The sequence below is a fragment of the Mauremys reevesii genome, linkage group 7 (genome assembly GCF_016161935.1).
Source record: "Mauremys reevesii isolate NIE-2019 linkage group 7, ASM1616193v1, whole genome shotgun sequence".
Taxonomy (NCBI): domain Eukaryota; kingdom Metazoa; phylum Chordata; order Testudines; family Geoemydidae; genus Mauremys; species Mauremys reevesii.
In genome coordinates, this window is record NC_052629.1 from 76,211,468 (window position 1) to 76,225,778 (window position 14,311).

Here is a 14,311-nt window from a genome sequence, read left to right on the forward strand (position 1 = left end):
TGAACCTTGGAAAGCCAGTAGGTAGTTGGTGGTTCCCCAGAGGTACCACCGCAGACAGTTGTTCTTGGCCCACAATATTATCCTTGAAGGACATCAGGGCATCAGCAGGGTGACCTGGTTGGGGAAGAAATACACTCTGGTGGTGGTAGATTTAGCTATGCGCTACCCCGAGTCGGTGGCCTTGTCCTCGATCGAGGCAGACGCGCTGCTTACCATTTTCAACAGAGTGGGGTTCCCCAAGGAGGTCCTTACAGACCAGGGGTCCAACTTCACATCAGCCCTGCCCCAGTGCTTGTGAGAGAAGTGTGAGGTCTGACACACTGGGGCCTCGGCAGATCACCCTCAGTCCAATGGCCTGGTGGAGTTCAATGGGACCCTAAAGATGATGCTGAAAACCTTTATGGAACAGCACCTGCAGGACTGGGACAAATATTTACCCCACCTGCTGTTCGCATACAGGGAAGTGCCCCAGGAATCCAAAGGGAGGAGAGTGAGGGGACCCCTAGACTTGATGAGGGACGAGGAGGAGGGGAAGGCCTCTCCCAATGGAGAATCAGTGGTGGAGTTTGTACTGACCTTCTGGGAAAAACTCAGAGCTCATGGGCTTGGCCAAGGGAAACCTAGCCAGGGCATAGAGGAAGCAGAAGGTCTGGTACGACCGCTCAGCACGTGCCCGCTCCTATGCTACTGGGGAGTAGGTGATGCTTCTCATCCCCGTGCGGAACAACAAGCTGCAAGCTGCCTGGGATGGCCCTTCAAGGTCATCAGACAGGTAAACGAGGTGAACTATGTAGTGGAACTGTCCAACAGAGCCACCGGGTGTACCACGTCAACATGATGAAGCCATACTGGGACAGGGAGAAGTTGGTGCTGGCTGTGTGTGGGCAGTGGGTGAAGGGAGAGGATCCCCTGGTGGGCCTCCTCCCTGAGGCAGGGGCTGACCCCTCGCTGGAATTAATTTCCCTCTCAATCCAGCTAACCCCTGCCCAGCAAGCTGAGATCAGAGATGTGCTGCATTCATACTGGCAGCTGTTCTCCAGCTGGCCTGGGCTCACTAACCTGGCTGTTCACTGGGTGGAGATGGGAGCCAACCTTCCCATCAGGTGTTCACCATTCAGGTTCACTGGGAAGACAGATTGGAGACATGCTGGTTTTAGGGGTGATCCAGACATCCTCCAGCCCCTGGCCTCTCCCGTGGTGCTGGTCCCCAAGAAGGATGGATTGATCCGATAGCCCACACAGAACCAGAAGCTCAATGCCATCACCGTGTCCGATGCTTAACCCATGCCTTGAACCGATAAGATCCTAGACACTTGGGGTGCCTCGTACCTCGCTACCATGGATCCCACCAAAGGCTACTGACAGGTGCCTTTGGACCCAGAGGCCAGGGTGAAGTCTTCACCATCCCAGTAGGGCTCTTTGAGTTACTGGTCCTGCCTTCTGCCTACTGGTCCTGCCTTCTGGCCTCAAAGGGGCACCTGCCACCTTCCAGCACATGGTGGACCAGTTACTAAGGGGATGGAGGACTTTGCTCTAGCGTATATTGATGATACCTGTGTCTTTAGCCAGACCTAGGAAGAACGTGTGGTCCCAGGTGAAGAGGGTGCTGGGTCGCCTCCAGGATGCAGGACTGACCATAAAAGCTGGAAAGTGCCTGGTGAGGATTGCAGAGGTGTCATACTGGGCCACAAGGTGGGGAGTGGCCACCTGAAGCTGGAGCCGGCCAAAGTGGAAAAAAAATCAAGGATTAGCCCGTATCCCAAGCTAAGAAGCAGGTCCAGGCTTTCATTGGGATGGCGGGGTACTACTGGAGGTTTGTGCCACACTTTAGCAACCTGGCAGCTCCCCTCATGGAGCTTTGTAGGAAGGGAAAGCTGGACAAGGTGGTCTGGATTGGGCAGTGCCAGAGGGCTCTCTGTGCGCTAAAGGGGGCATTCATCCAAAGCCTGGTGCTCGTAAACCCAGATTTTAGCAAACCCTTCCCGGTGTTCATCGATGCCTCAGACCGGGCTGGGTGCGGTGCTGATGCAAACTGATACTAAGGGGGGGGAAGAGACTCCATTGTGTACCTGAGCAAGAAGTTGCTGCGCTGGGAGCAGCACTATGCGGCCATAGAGAAGGAATGCCTGGCCATGGTGTGGGCCCTTAAAAAGCTGCAGCCATATCTATTTGGGTGGCGCTTCACTGTGTACACCGACCATACACCTATGATGTGGCTGCACCAAATGAAAGGGGCTAATGCCAAGCTCTTGAGATGGAGCCTGCTCCTCCAGGGTTATGACATGGAGTTGGTTCATTGAGGAGTACCACCAATGTTATAGTCGATGCATTATCACAGGGCGGGGGCCCTGAACTTGAGTTGGGGGAAAGGGGGGTGGGGGAAGAGATGTGACAAAGTGCGGGGGGGGGTGGGTCTTGTTTTTTTCCCAATGCTGAGGGGGTGGGATGCAGTTTCCCTGGGTGTTACTGGTTTAACAAAGTGATGGGAGAGGGAGTTTGTTGTTACAGAGGACCAGCAACAGAACTTGGGACTCCAGCCAATGGCCTGGAGAATGGATACCCCAGCAACTGGTCACCGGGAGGCCCAACTTGGGAGTCACAGACAGTTTTGGCCAGTGGGAGGACGATGGGCTGCGAAGAGAGGACCCCGGTGACCTGGCCAGCCGGTTCCAGACAGAGGGGAACAAAGGACGGCTGAAAAGAGAGGAGGCCCAGGCAACCCTGGTTACCTGGACAGAAGAAAATGGACAGAGGTGGGGCTTTAGGAAGGTGATATCAGATGTCCAGGGGGAAAGCACGGGGGCTCTGGACTGGAGAGAGAGAGAGCGAGCAGGCAGAGCCCACCTGGATGCAGGAGAGACTTAGAGTAAGGCCAGCCTGAGGGCCCTGAGAATTTCCTATGCTGTGTTCAGAAGCTCAATAAACCCTTCTGTTTTACGCTGGCTGAGAGTTACCCCGGTCTAGAAAACAGGGTTGCATTATTCCCTCTGGGAGTGGAGGCCCCGGGGGTCATGGAATCATAGAATATCAGGGTTGGATGGGACCTCAGGAGGTCATCTAGTCCAACCCCCTGCTTAAAGCAGGACCAATCCCCAGACAGATCTTTACCCCAGTTCCCTAAATGGCCCCCTCAAGGATTGAACTCACAACCCTGGGTTTAGCAGGCCAATGCTCAAACCACTGAGCTATCCCTCCCTGCCCCAAACTGCGTGTTTCTGCCTGGCCCAGAGTGAGTGGACTCCCTGAGGGGGCCCACAGCGAGAGACAGCGTGCTAAGGTTCAGAGAGGTGTGGTTCCAGGAGGCAGAGGGGCTTAATCACTGAGAGAGAGCGGACCTCAGAGAAGGGCTGTCACACTGACGGGGTCCCACCCCCCGCCCAGGGACCGTACATGGCCAAGAATGGGCACAACCTGTGAGTCCATGACACTCACCTAAACACAGAGGGCTGTTAAACGGATAAAGTGAACAAATTGAATGTACCTTTAATAGGCCCTTCCCCAAGAGAGTTAGAGGATCATCCTCCTATGCCCAGGTTCTCTAGGGTTTGCCGATTGGCTCGATAGAACTTGGGACTCCCTCCACCCCAGGCTGAAGGAAAGCTTTGTCTCCCAGCCTTCCCGACAACGAAGGAGCCTCAAGAACAAAAAGAGTTTGAACAGTTATAACAAATGGGAAGGGCTTCAGGGAAGATAAGAAGTGAGGGGGAAGGAGCCAAGGGGTGGAGATTTGAGAGAAAAGCATGGACCATTGTGAAGCACCACATGAAGGTGTTCTGCAGAAAGAGCTGAGCTCATGGCGAGGACAGGGACAGAAAGCAGAGAGGCAAACAGGAGAAAGAACAGCAACATTCAGCTTTGAATCCCAGGACTTTATTTAGAGACCCCACCAGTGACTGAAAGAAGCTGTTAGGACAGACTGTGGCTCCAGGCTGCTAAGAGAACAGAGTCAGAATACCTGTATGCTTTCTGCATCCAGTGACGTCTGCTCCTCCAGGGCAACATCAAAGAACAGCTTATTGATGATGTGTCTTTTGCTGACCTAGATGAGACATGGAAGAGGAGTGTGAAAATGCAGGGAGAGCCTTTTCTGCTAGGCAGACAGCTACAATGGGAGCGGGTTACTGTCCCATCACAAGATAGTAATGTGTGGTATGGCTGATGGGAGTCAGTTCACACAGCTGGCATCTCTATGGTAAGATCCTGGATCTGTCACCCAAGCAACAAACTTGAGATTTACAGTCGTCAATCCAAGCATGATCCTGGAATTTTGACAGAAAGATTCAGGCATTTGAGTCAAGAGCAGCTTGTTCTCTGGCAGCTCAGGCCCAGCAGCTGATGCTGAGCTCACCCAGTGCCAAATCCAAACACAGAAGTACGTGCTGCTCTCTGTATGCAAAGGGTGCTGTAATTGAGTGCAATAGCTCTCCTCACCTCCCCCATGCCGTTACAGCTTTGTGTTTTAAGTATTATATGCAGTCATGACACCAACTAATTGCATAGTTACTGCTACATAAGATGTTATTTCGCAAGAACTCCATGGTAACCCAGAGATGTAAGAGGTGGTGAAGAATACAGGGAATCAACAAGTCAGGGAAGAAACAAGGGCCAAGACCTTGAAAGGAAAGAAAAAGACAGGAGCACACCTACAGAATTAACATGCTGGCTGCGAACTGACACCTCCGTGTAACTCAGCTCAGAGTATAGCCAATACAGCCTAGTACAAGCCAAGACCCCCAGCCTTGACTATTACTGTAATGTGAGGCACAAGAACCAGACTAACTTAAGAAATATGGTCTTGGGTTCAGGCACCAGACTGGGACTCAGAAGAGCTGGGTTCAGCTCCTGGTTCTGCCCAGACTCCCTGGGTGACCTTGAGTGAGTCACTGAATCTCTGTGCCTTGGTTCCTAAACTGTAGAAGAGAAATGATCCTTCCTGTCTCCCACCCTCTGTCTTTTTTCCCTATTTAGGCTGAGTGCTCCAGAGCAGGAACTGTCTCTCACGATGTGTATGTGCAGTGTCCTGATCTCAGCTGGGGAAGCTAGATTATTTCCTAGCTCCCCCCGCCCCTGTTCTTTTCCAGCAGGACAATTTAGCGCTAGTGAAGTTTTGCCACAGTAAAAGCCCTGAAGGCCTGGCAGTAGCAAAACATGCTTCCCCATGTGCCCCAATCTGGCCTGGAGAGGCTTAGAGGGAGGATTTCAGTCTCCACTGCCCATTCACTCCTTAGCCTCTCTGCTAGAGTGTAAGTAGTGACGTCCAGCACAGTCTGATGGTGACTGAGAGGTGACAGCCAATCTCTGCATGCCATCAACACCTCTGTGAGCCACCACTGTGCCCTCAGGCCTGAGCTCTGACAGTGCTGGTAGACAGCATTGGGATGTAGAAATACAGTGTTTTGTTCAGGATTAAGGATTTACCTGGATTCTACACTGCGGACAAGTCCGACTCGGTGCAGTGTGAAACCACTGGATGAGACTGAGGGAGAAAGAGAAAAAAATATACAGTGAATTGTTACAATTTAAGATAATCTATTCTAAAGGTTGCCAACCAAGGGCTATATTGCTAACCTACCAGGAGGCAGAGGAATAAGTTGTATCAAATGGAGGATGTTTGGGACATGCTTAAAGCTCCGCAGGAGCTTAAAGCTCCTGCGGAGCTTTGCATGTGGAGGAGAATGTCCAGTCTCATGTTAGGAATTGGGTCTTCAGAGCACCTTAAGAATTGTGTGATTATTGGCAGCAAAACAATTAGCTTAGCCAGTCAGATCCAAAGAGCACTGTTCCCCTCACCCCTCCTCTAAAACCATTACTGAGCAAAGCGAGCCCCAGATGTTACTTTCATTGAAGTCAGTGACCATCCCCAGGGTGATTCATTTTGGCGTGGATGAGTGCGCCCTGGTATACACGTCCCCTCTGCCCCCCTCCCCTCCCCCCACACTCAGTTGATCCCATAGGAAGAGCACATGCCTCCAGCTCAAATACACTTGCAAAGGAACTCCAGCAAAAACGTGGAGTTGATTAGGATTGTTTCATCTTTAGCTTGTTCCTGCTGGAGCATATGGACAAGCACTTTCTGATGGAGAGGGCAAGGAAACCAAGACCACAGATGGGGAGGGAGCTGCACTGCATCAGAGTTCAAGAGCATTGCAAGTTGAAGCCCCATTTCACTCTACCACATTCCTCCAGCAAAGTGAAAAATCAACGGAGGAAGCCCAAGCACTACACCCTTAGCCAGAAGAAGGGTCACTCTGACAAGGATGTTTGGGGAGAGAGTGGGAATCATGGAAGATAGAGGGAAGAGACAAAACATGAAAAGGTGGAAGGAAGAAATGAGACAAGAAAGCCTTGAACAGCAGAGGTGTTTTCTACAAGAGAAGGAAGGTGCTAAGAGGAAAGAGGATATTCAGTTACCAGAGTTATTTGTCTGGCAGTTAAGAGAAACTCAGAAATAAGACTTCCCAGGTAGAACCAAATGAGCCAACAAGTGACACTAGGCCCTGGTACAGAATCTTACTTTGGGTCACCACGAAAAAAGCTCCTTTAACACATGGCTCAGAAGGGGAGAGCCTGTGGCATACAGACATATTTCATGTGTTTGGCATTTCTCCATTTTAATGAAAAAATGAGTTTCAATTTAACACCTAACAATCAAGATGGGCAAAAAAAAGTATCTTGAAATCTGTATATTGATGGGCCTAATCCCCATTTCCTTTAGTCTCAGAGTGTTAAAAGCACAGGACTAGGATTTGATTCCTATTCCCAAATCTGATACTGGTTTACTGTGAGCTTGGACAAGTTAACTTCTGCTCTGCCTCAGTTTCCTAATCACTAAAATGGGAAGGTGAGATATCTACCCACCTCACAGTGGCATTGTGTGACTTTAATATTCAAAAAGCACTCAGAGAGCCTTCAATCAAAGATACCATGTTACGAAATACATTAAGACAAATTAAGTACTTTTTACTGCTTTTGAGTATAAGGCACTCAATCTGGCTCCAATCAGCACTAACTAGTCAAGAACCGTGCAGGATTATCCACATTGCTCAGTTTTGCATTGCATTGGCAGAACTGCACCCCCCTTCCCCTACTACAGTCCTCAGCCTCACTACAACTCTGCCAAGGCACTTCAATGATGATCTGCAGCCCCCCTGCAATTCCAGTGCTCCCAACACACAACTATACCAATGCAACTCAATGCCAACCCACAGAACCTCCTGTTATTTTAGTTCTGCATATCTCCAAAACAGGAAAAGCCCAACTTTTAGAAGCCTGTACTACAATGATGGCCAACTAACAATCTGTCAACCCACCCCTTCAAAAAGCAAGAAGGGTCAGCCAGGCACAAGGTGCATGGTTTTTAATGTCTGTCTTCTTCCTTATCCCCCTTAACTATAACATTTGCAAACAGCAGGACTAGAAAAGAGGAGGCTGAAATGCAGAAAGACAAGAGATTATCACAAGAAAAAAAAAAAACTGGAGATGCACTTCCTCTGTTTCTCCAGAGATACTGACATCATCATAAGACACATCAACTCAGCAGTTAAAGGAGATGCATGTTTTTACCACTACCTGTCATGTGTTCATGTCTACTCACCACTCCTGATGGAAGGTGTGCCCACAGTGGATAGCTGCCACATCCTTGTGATTGTCAAAGAAATCCGAGCAGATGGTACAGTGGGCCCGGATAGGCATCCTCTATGGTTCCGACATTCAGGAGGCTGCCACAGCACAACCAGGGAAGCACCTCTCCTTGGCCTATGCAAGGGGAGATGAACGGACCAGTCTCGGGGGGCTGTCTCCAGAACGAACACCAAACACAGCCTCACAAGTTTGGATCTTTGCCTGGCATGCTATACACAGGGCATAACCTGACATTTAGGATAGCACGGGGGCACCCACTATGAGCTACAGGCAGGCCAGAGGGAAGGTACAGAGGGCACTGTAGGGTATAATACACAGGACACGTTGCTATTCAGGGTACTCATGGCCAGGCATGGGTGGGGATTAAGAAGGTGTTGCACGGCTGTCAAACATATGGTCCCTGGGATGCATCCAGCCCACATGATGTATTTGTGCCCAACCTGATACACCAGAGATGAGCAAACTACATCCCACAGACCACATCCGGCCCACCGGACCGTCCTGCCCAGCCCCTGGGCTCCTGACCCGGGAAGCTAGCTCCCCCGCAGCCTCAGCTCGCTCACTCTGCCGCGGGCATAATGCTCTGGACGGCGGGACTGTGAGCTCCTGGGGCAGCCTGACCCGGTGCTCTGAGCTGCGTGGTGGAAGCAGCGGCGTGGCCCAGGTGTAGTGCCACCAGCCACCGGCAACATGGTAAGGGGGCAGGGAAGTTCAGGGTGGTGGTCAGGGGGCAAGGGTGTGGATAGGGGGCTGAATGGGGGCAGGGGTCCTGGGGGGGCAGTCAGGAAGCGGGGGGTTGGATGGGGTGGCAGGGGGCAGTCAGGGGCAGGGGTTCCAGGAGCAGTTAGGGGACATGGAGCAGGGGTGGTTAGAGGGGGCAGGAGTCCCGGGGGGGGGAAGGCGGCAGATAGGAGGTGGGGGATGGGCCACTACCCCCTCCCCTAAGCAGCCCTCCATAAAATTTCCAAAACCCGATGCAGCTCTTAGGCCAAAGTGTGCCCACCCTGTGATACACCCAGATGGGGCAAAATCTCGACTTTGTGCTGGTGGCTGTAGGGACTTGTCCCACCGGGAGCTACGTCCCGTCCCACCCCACCCCACCCCCTCCTCCTCCCCTCCCCAGACTGCAGCCAGCCTGGAAGGGGGACGCTAGCTCCGAGCGCGAGCCGGGGTCCGATCCCAGCGACCCTTCGGGGCCGCAGCAGGGAACGAGCCGGGGACTCGCGCCAAGCACAGGCTGGGGGCTGCCCGGGACGGGGCCCGCCGGCTGGGCGGACACGCGGGTTATAGTCGGCGGCCTCTCCGGGACAGGGCGCGGCAGCCCGAAGGGGGGGAGGCACTCGGGCCAGCTCCCGCCCCCGGCTCCCCCTCAGCCTCCCTCGGTGCGGGGGGGCCCACCGCCAGGTCCCGGGGGCAGGTCCCGTTTACATCGCGTTACCCGTTCAAATTTGGTTCCTTCCGAGGCGGCTTCCGGCATGAGCCGGAAATGACAAACAGGAGAAAGGCGCGGGACCCGCCACGCCGCGCTACATGGCGGAGGAGGGGGCGGGGCCAGGGCCTGCTTCCCCGAGTCTCTCCTCCGCTTGGCCCCAGCGGGCTCTCTGGGGCGGGGCTAACGGGAGCATGGGCTCCTAGCGCCGCCCCAGCCTGACGGCCGGAGCGCACAGTTGGGGGGTGGGCCGGGACTCTCACACTCAGGGGCACAGTGTGTAAAGCAGGGCCTGTGTGCTCATGGGGTGGGGCATGTGGGGTGGGGCGGGGCCAGCAGGCTCATGGGGTGGGGCACGGGCTGCAGACGCAAGGGGTAGGGCCTGCAGAATGGCGCTTGGCTTGTCTCCTGTGAGGGAGCTGGGTGCAGTCTCACCTTCCTTGAAACAATCCTGTTTCCAGCCCACCACATTGTGAGGAAAACCTGGCAAACGTGGCCTGAGTGTCATTGACACTGCTGTGTGTTCCCAGGGCTGCAGAAAGCCCAACACCATTGTTCTGGGAGGTGGGAGCTGCTCCATCCATCTTTGTGGAAGTGTTAGATCTGAAACCTAATGATGGTGATATGGTTATCAACTCCAACTGTCCCACTGCCAATCGTTAGCATATAATCATGTGCTCACAAGGACTCCCCTGGCTTTGTGGGCACCTGAAATCCCAGCTGACTCTTATCAGAGGGGTAGCCATGTTACTCTGGATCTGTAAAAGCAGCAAAGAGTCCTGTGGCACCTTATAGACTAACAGATGTATTGGAGCATGAGCTTTCATGGGTGAAAGCTTTGTCAGATGCATGTAGTGGAAATTTCCAGGGGCAGGTATATATATGCAAGCAAGAAGCAGGCTAGAGATAACAAGGTTAGTTCAATCAGAGAGGATGAGGCCTTCTTCTAGCAGTTGAGGTGTGAAAACCAAGGGAGGAGAAACTGCTTTTGTAGTTGGCTAGCCATTCACAGTCTTTGTGACTCTTACTCACCCACCAAAATCTCCAGCTACCCCTGACACACTATCCAGCTCTCTTACATTTGTAATGATGTACCATTTGTTTAACAGCCCCATAAGTGTGCAGGCCCTAAATTGCTGACCTAACAGCCTAAAGCATCAGTCCTGCAGTTGGATCTGCTAGCATGGACCCGTTCATTGGCCATGGGTCTGCACAAGTGGAGCTGATTGAAGGATCAGGGGCACAAGGCAAAGAGGACAGGGCCAGAACCCAAATAGCATGAGTTGTGCAGAGAGTAATGGACGTCTCAGCATGGACTGTTGAGTGTGATATTTTGTCTTCACTTTCATGAAGACAGCAAGGCAGAGAGAAAACAAAGTGCAATAGGCAGGGAGGCTGAGGTTGGTCATCCAGGCACAGCAAGGCAGCAAGCAGAATCCCAGACTGTGAGCAGCAAAGACAGCGTTAGCGGACCTTACTGTGGGAGGGGGACCAGTGTGGCAGGGGGCTCTGGGATGGGCTACCAAGGGAGGAAAGCAGAGAAGATGCTTGCAGGAGAGGGGATGCATTGGTGGGCAGAATGCTGGTGAAGCTGTTAGATCTGCATGATAAATGCAATGTATCACATGTGTATGGAGCCCGCTGAGGCTACATTTGGCCCTGGTTAGTCTCAGGGGCTGAACTGAACCAGTATGGGCTGCTGCACACTCCTGCCATTTCTCTGGCTTCTCCAGCAATTACTGGGCATCTTCATTTTAATTCATCAAGTTTATGGCCTTTCTGGCTGGGAAGAAAAGCTTCCAATGTGACTTGGTGCAGAACTGGCTGCATGGGTCTGTTCCATGGGCTCTTACATCACTGTGGTGTCATTAAGTTTCAGAGTTAATGGTTTAATTACTTAACATTTTAGCAGGAACTTGAGTATGGTGAATGGAATATGCAGGAATCACATCACCCAGTACTGGAATGCAGCCATCTTGGGTGGAACACAGCTGTTGTTGAACAGCACACAGCAAAACTATAAAACAGTGAGACAGTAAGAGCAGAATACCATGTCCCATTGAAACTCGGGGTGGGGGGGGGAATTGGGGGAGGTAGAATGAAGCTACCTAATTGGAAGTTGGCCAGCTCAGCCCTGTTTATATCCTTCTTCCTGTGAACAGTGCCGTGGGATCTATAGTGACCACAGATGATCAGGACTTTAGCTTTACATCTCTAACAGAGATCACTTCAGTACCTAATAGAACCACATTCAGGCAGTGGGGCTTGGTAGGAACTCCCGCACTAGCTCCTGGGATTTTCTCAGAAGTCATTCATCCATGTTTCAATCATACTCAAAACTGCTTAGCCACGCAGAGCCCAGCCTTGGCTCAAAGGACAGCAGACTATGAATGTGCCCTTACTTGAACCTAGCAGCCAGGTGCTGCCTGTGTGCTTTGTCCTCTGAAGAGCACATGTACAAATGGACATGCTTACAGGCACGATGCAGTGAATGGCAATCCCAGTAGGCCCGTGGGGAGTTATACTGGGCTTTGCATGGAGCAGAAGGATGGGGTCACGGGATTAGGAGAGCTTCAGAGGTCAGCCTCCTTCGTCCATGTGTCATCTCAACCGTTTGCCCTGTGCAGAATCAGGCATTACTTACCACATCAGCATTCTCCCAAAGACAGGGCTTAAAAGGTCCAGTTGCCCTGCCTGTGTGGGTCTCGCCCTATCCATCAATGGGACCTCAGCTGTCAGCTTTTCCAAGTCTTCCAACATCACCTGAGCACCTGCCCCCATCTGTCCACAGTCGACTCCTGCTGTAGCATGCCGTCTCAATCATTGGGGCCATTGTCTCCTTAGATGCCAGGAGAACCCAACAAACCATCCTGCTTCCCACAGACCTTCCAATGAAGCATCGTGGGGGCCAGTGCAAAGGATTTTGCGAAACATCTGAACCATCAGCTTGGGAGTAGCCGATGATTGGATCATGATCCTCCTTTTTTATCCCATTTCCTTGCCCATTCATAAGGACTGTGGGCCCCATTGCATGAGATCAGTGATGGCTAGGGGATCTGCTCCTCATTCCTGGAGCATGCAATGGCTGTTAGATGGGGTCCCCTCTCCAGGGCCACACCCTGTCCCAGGGCTGTGGGAAGAATGTCTGGGGAGTTGCTACCATGCCAGACATGCTGGTGCTCTGAGGCTTGCTCCCAGCAATTTCCCAACCCCTTTTGGAGCAGACTGTGCTGCAGCCAGACAAGTTTAGGGCCATAGCAACCAGAGGGAGCGCTGTGCCTGCCCACAGGACAGCAGAGATCAGATTAGCTGGATTTTAGAGGGGGGAGGATCCCCAAGACTCGGTGATTAACCTCCTCTTAGCTGCACCTCTACCTACCCCACCCCTTGTTCCTTCCAGCTCCCAGAGCATGTGTCCCACCCAGTCTTCCCCCAGCTCACCTCTGAGGCACAGAGGCATGCATGGCAGCTGGCTGGGGGATCTGTTCCTGGCACCAGCCTGGTGGGTGAACTGGCCTCTAGAAGGGCAGAACTCATCGGCAGGGCAGACAAAGAGACAGAGTAGGTGTGGCTGGTGCTTTCTCGGTTTGTCCTCAGAAGGTCTTTATTTGCCAGTAGTACAGTGCAGCGATCACACAGGAGCTTCTGGGTGGTCGTGATGGAAATAAAAGTTTCATAGATGGAACTCAACCCTACAAACATGCAGCTGCGAATCAAGGAGAAGGGAAAAGTAAAGCCGAAGTGGTGGGACCATAGCCCAGAAAGCTGTAGGCTGGGAGGGCCCTGGGGCAGGCAGCTGTGGAGAAGGCCCCATTGATGGCAGGTCAGCCCCCCAGGCCCTTCACAGCGGGACTCGGTCTTCCTTCCTGTGTTTAGTTTGGGGCCAGGGAAAGGGGGCACAGGGGGCTGATGGGCCAGGCCTGACCCTGGGGAGTAGCTGAGGGGCTCTGGTCAAGTGAGCAGAGCTCACAGGCCTCTCATCTGGACTGCTCGCCCCTACCCTCCGAAGAACTGATAGCTAGTGCTGCAATCACCCTGCACCTAGGAACAGGCAGGCAAATGCCTCCAAATGTCTACTTCTAGGCCTTGAGCTAGAGCATGGGGAGGGATTGTTCAGGCTCCCACAGTTGTGACCACATGGTGGAGGGGATCTAACCAGCACCCAATAGCTCATTCACTAGAGCACTAGATCAGGCTGCACCCTAAACTGGGGGAGGGGGTGGGGGTGGAGTGATCCTGATCCAAGCTCTAGACTGTGCATTCCACCAGAATGTAATATTTCTGGAGCACTCTATGGCCCCTATGAGGTTTCATGTTGGATACTCTGGAACCTAAACAGGGTGGTGGCACTCTAGACCACTTATTGGCAGGCATGTGGTGTGATCTATGACAAGACCTTCACAAGCTGGATGCCTAAGATGCCCTAGAGCTGCCAGGAGCTCTCCTCGAGGATGATCTATAACCTTCACAAGTGCAGAGTGCTTTAGAACACTTGGCTGTAAAACACATTTTTGTCAATGGGAAATGACTCAGAAAACAAGGAAAATCTTCTCTTGTGCTAGAGTAGGACCCTGGACTCTGCCTACCAGCAGCTAAAACCAATCCATTTCCACTGCCATATCCCCAGACTGCCCAGCACAAAGCAAGCCCAGAGCAAGTCTCCTTGGGCAGGGCTGGCTCCATGGGCTGGACACTAACATGGGGCTGGAGACTGGAGCGGACCATGTGCCCCAAAGCCCCCTGCAGCTACAGTTCTGCACAGGGCCAGCATTATGGGTGGGTACCGTGGGTAAGAGGCAAAGAATGGGGCAGGGCTGGGGTGTGAAGCCACAGAACGGAGCTCGAGGCAATGGGGGAGAAGCGCAATTGGTGGTGGGAGCAGAAGAGTGGCTCGACCAGGGCCGGCTCCAGGCACCAGCAGAGAAAGCCGGTGCTTAGGGCAGCCAATTGAAAGGGGTGGCACGTCCAGGTCTTCGGCGGCAATTTGACAGAGGGTCCCTCACTGCCTCTTGGCGCGAAGGACCCACCGCCAAATTGCCGCCAAAGAATGAAGTGGCACGGTAGAGCTGCCGCCAAAGTGCCACCGCTCGCGGCTTTTTTTTTTTTCCCCTCCTGCTTCACCGCTTGGGGCAGCAGAAAAGCTGGAGCCGGCCCTGGGCTCAATGAGCCATGCGCCGAACCTCTCATCGCCTTGGATCCACTCTGTTCCAGAGGCCACATTTGTATCAAGCCATCCTGATT

General features: G+C 52.8%; 1 protein-coding gene across 3 annotated transcripts in view; it reads right to left on the reverse strand.

The window, feature by feature from the left end:
• The window catches only part of LOC120368758 (TRAF interacting protein), a 47,640-nt gene extending 38,405 nt beyond the window's left edge, over positions 1–9,235 (reverse strand). For 2 of the 3 annotated variants that reach the window (XM_039481266.1, XM_039481263.1), the window contains exons 1-4: positions 9,080–9,235; positions 7,595–7,755; positions 5,419–5,476; positions 3,956–4,039 (exon numbers count right to left, since the gene is read on the reverse strand). In XM_039481266.1, the coding sequence (XP_039337200.1) occupies positions 3,956–4,039; positions 5,419–5,476; positions 7,595–7,692 (240 nt within the window). In that variant the 5' untranslated portion in view covers positions 7,693–7,755; positions 9,080–9,235. Of the gene's footprint in view, positions 1–3,955; positions 4,040–5,418; positions 5,477–7,594; positions 7,756–8,644; positions 8,666–9,079 lie in introns of those variants that run through there. The other variant, XM_039481265.1, reaches the window with a different exon arrangement.
• Between the last annotated feature and the right edge of the window lie 5,076 nt (positions 9,236–14,311).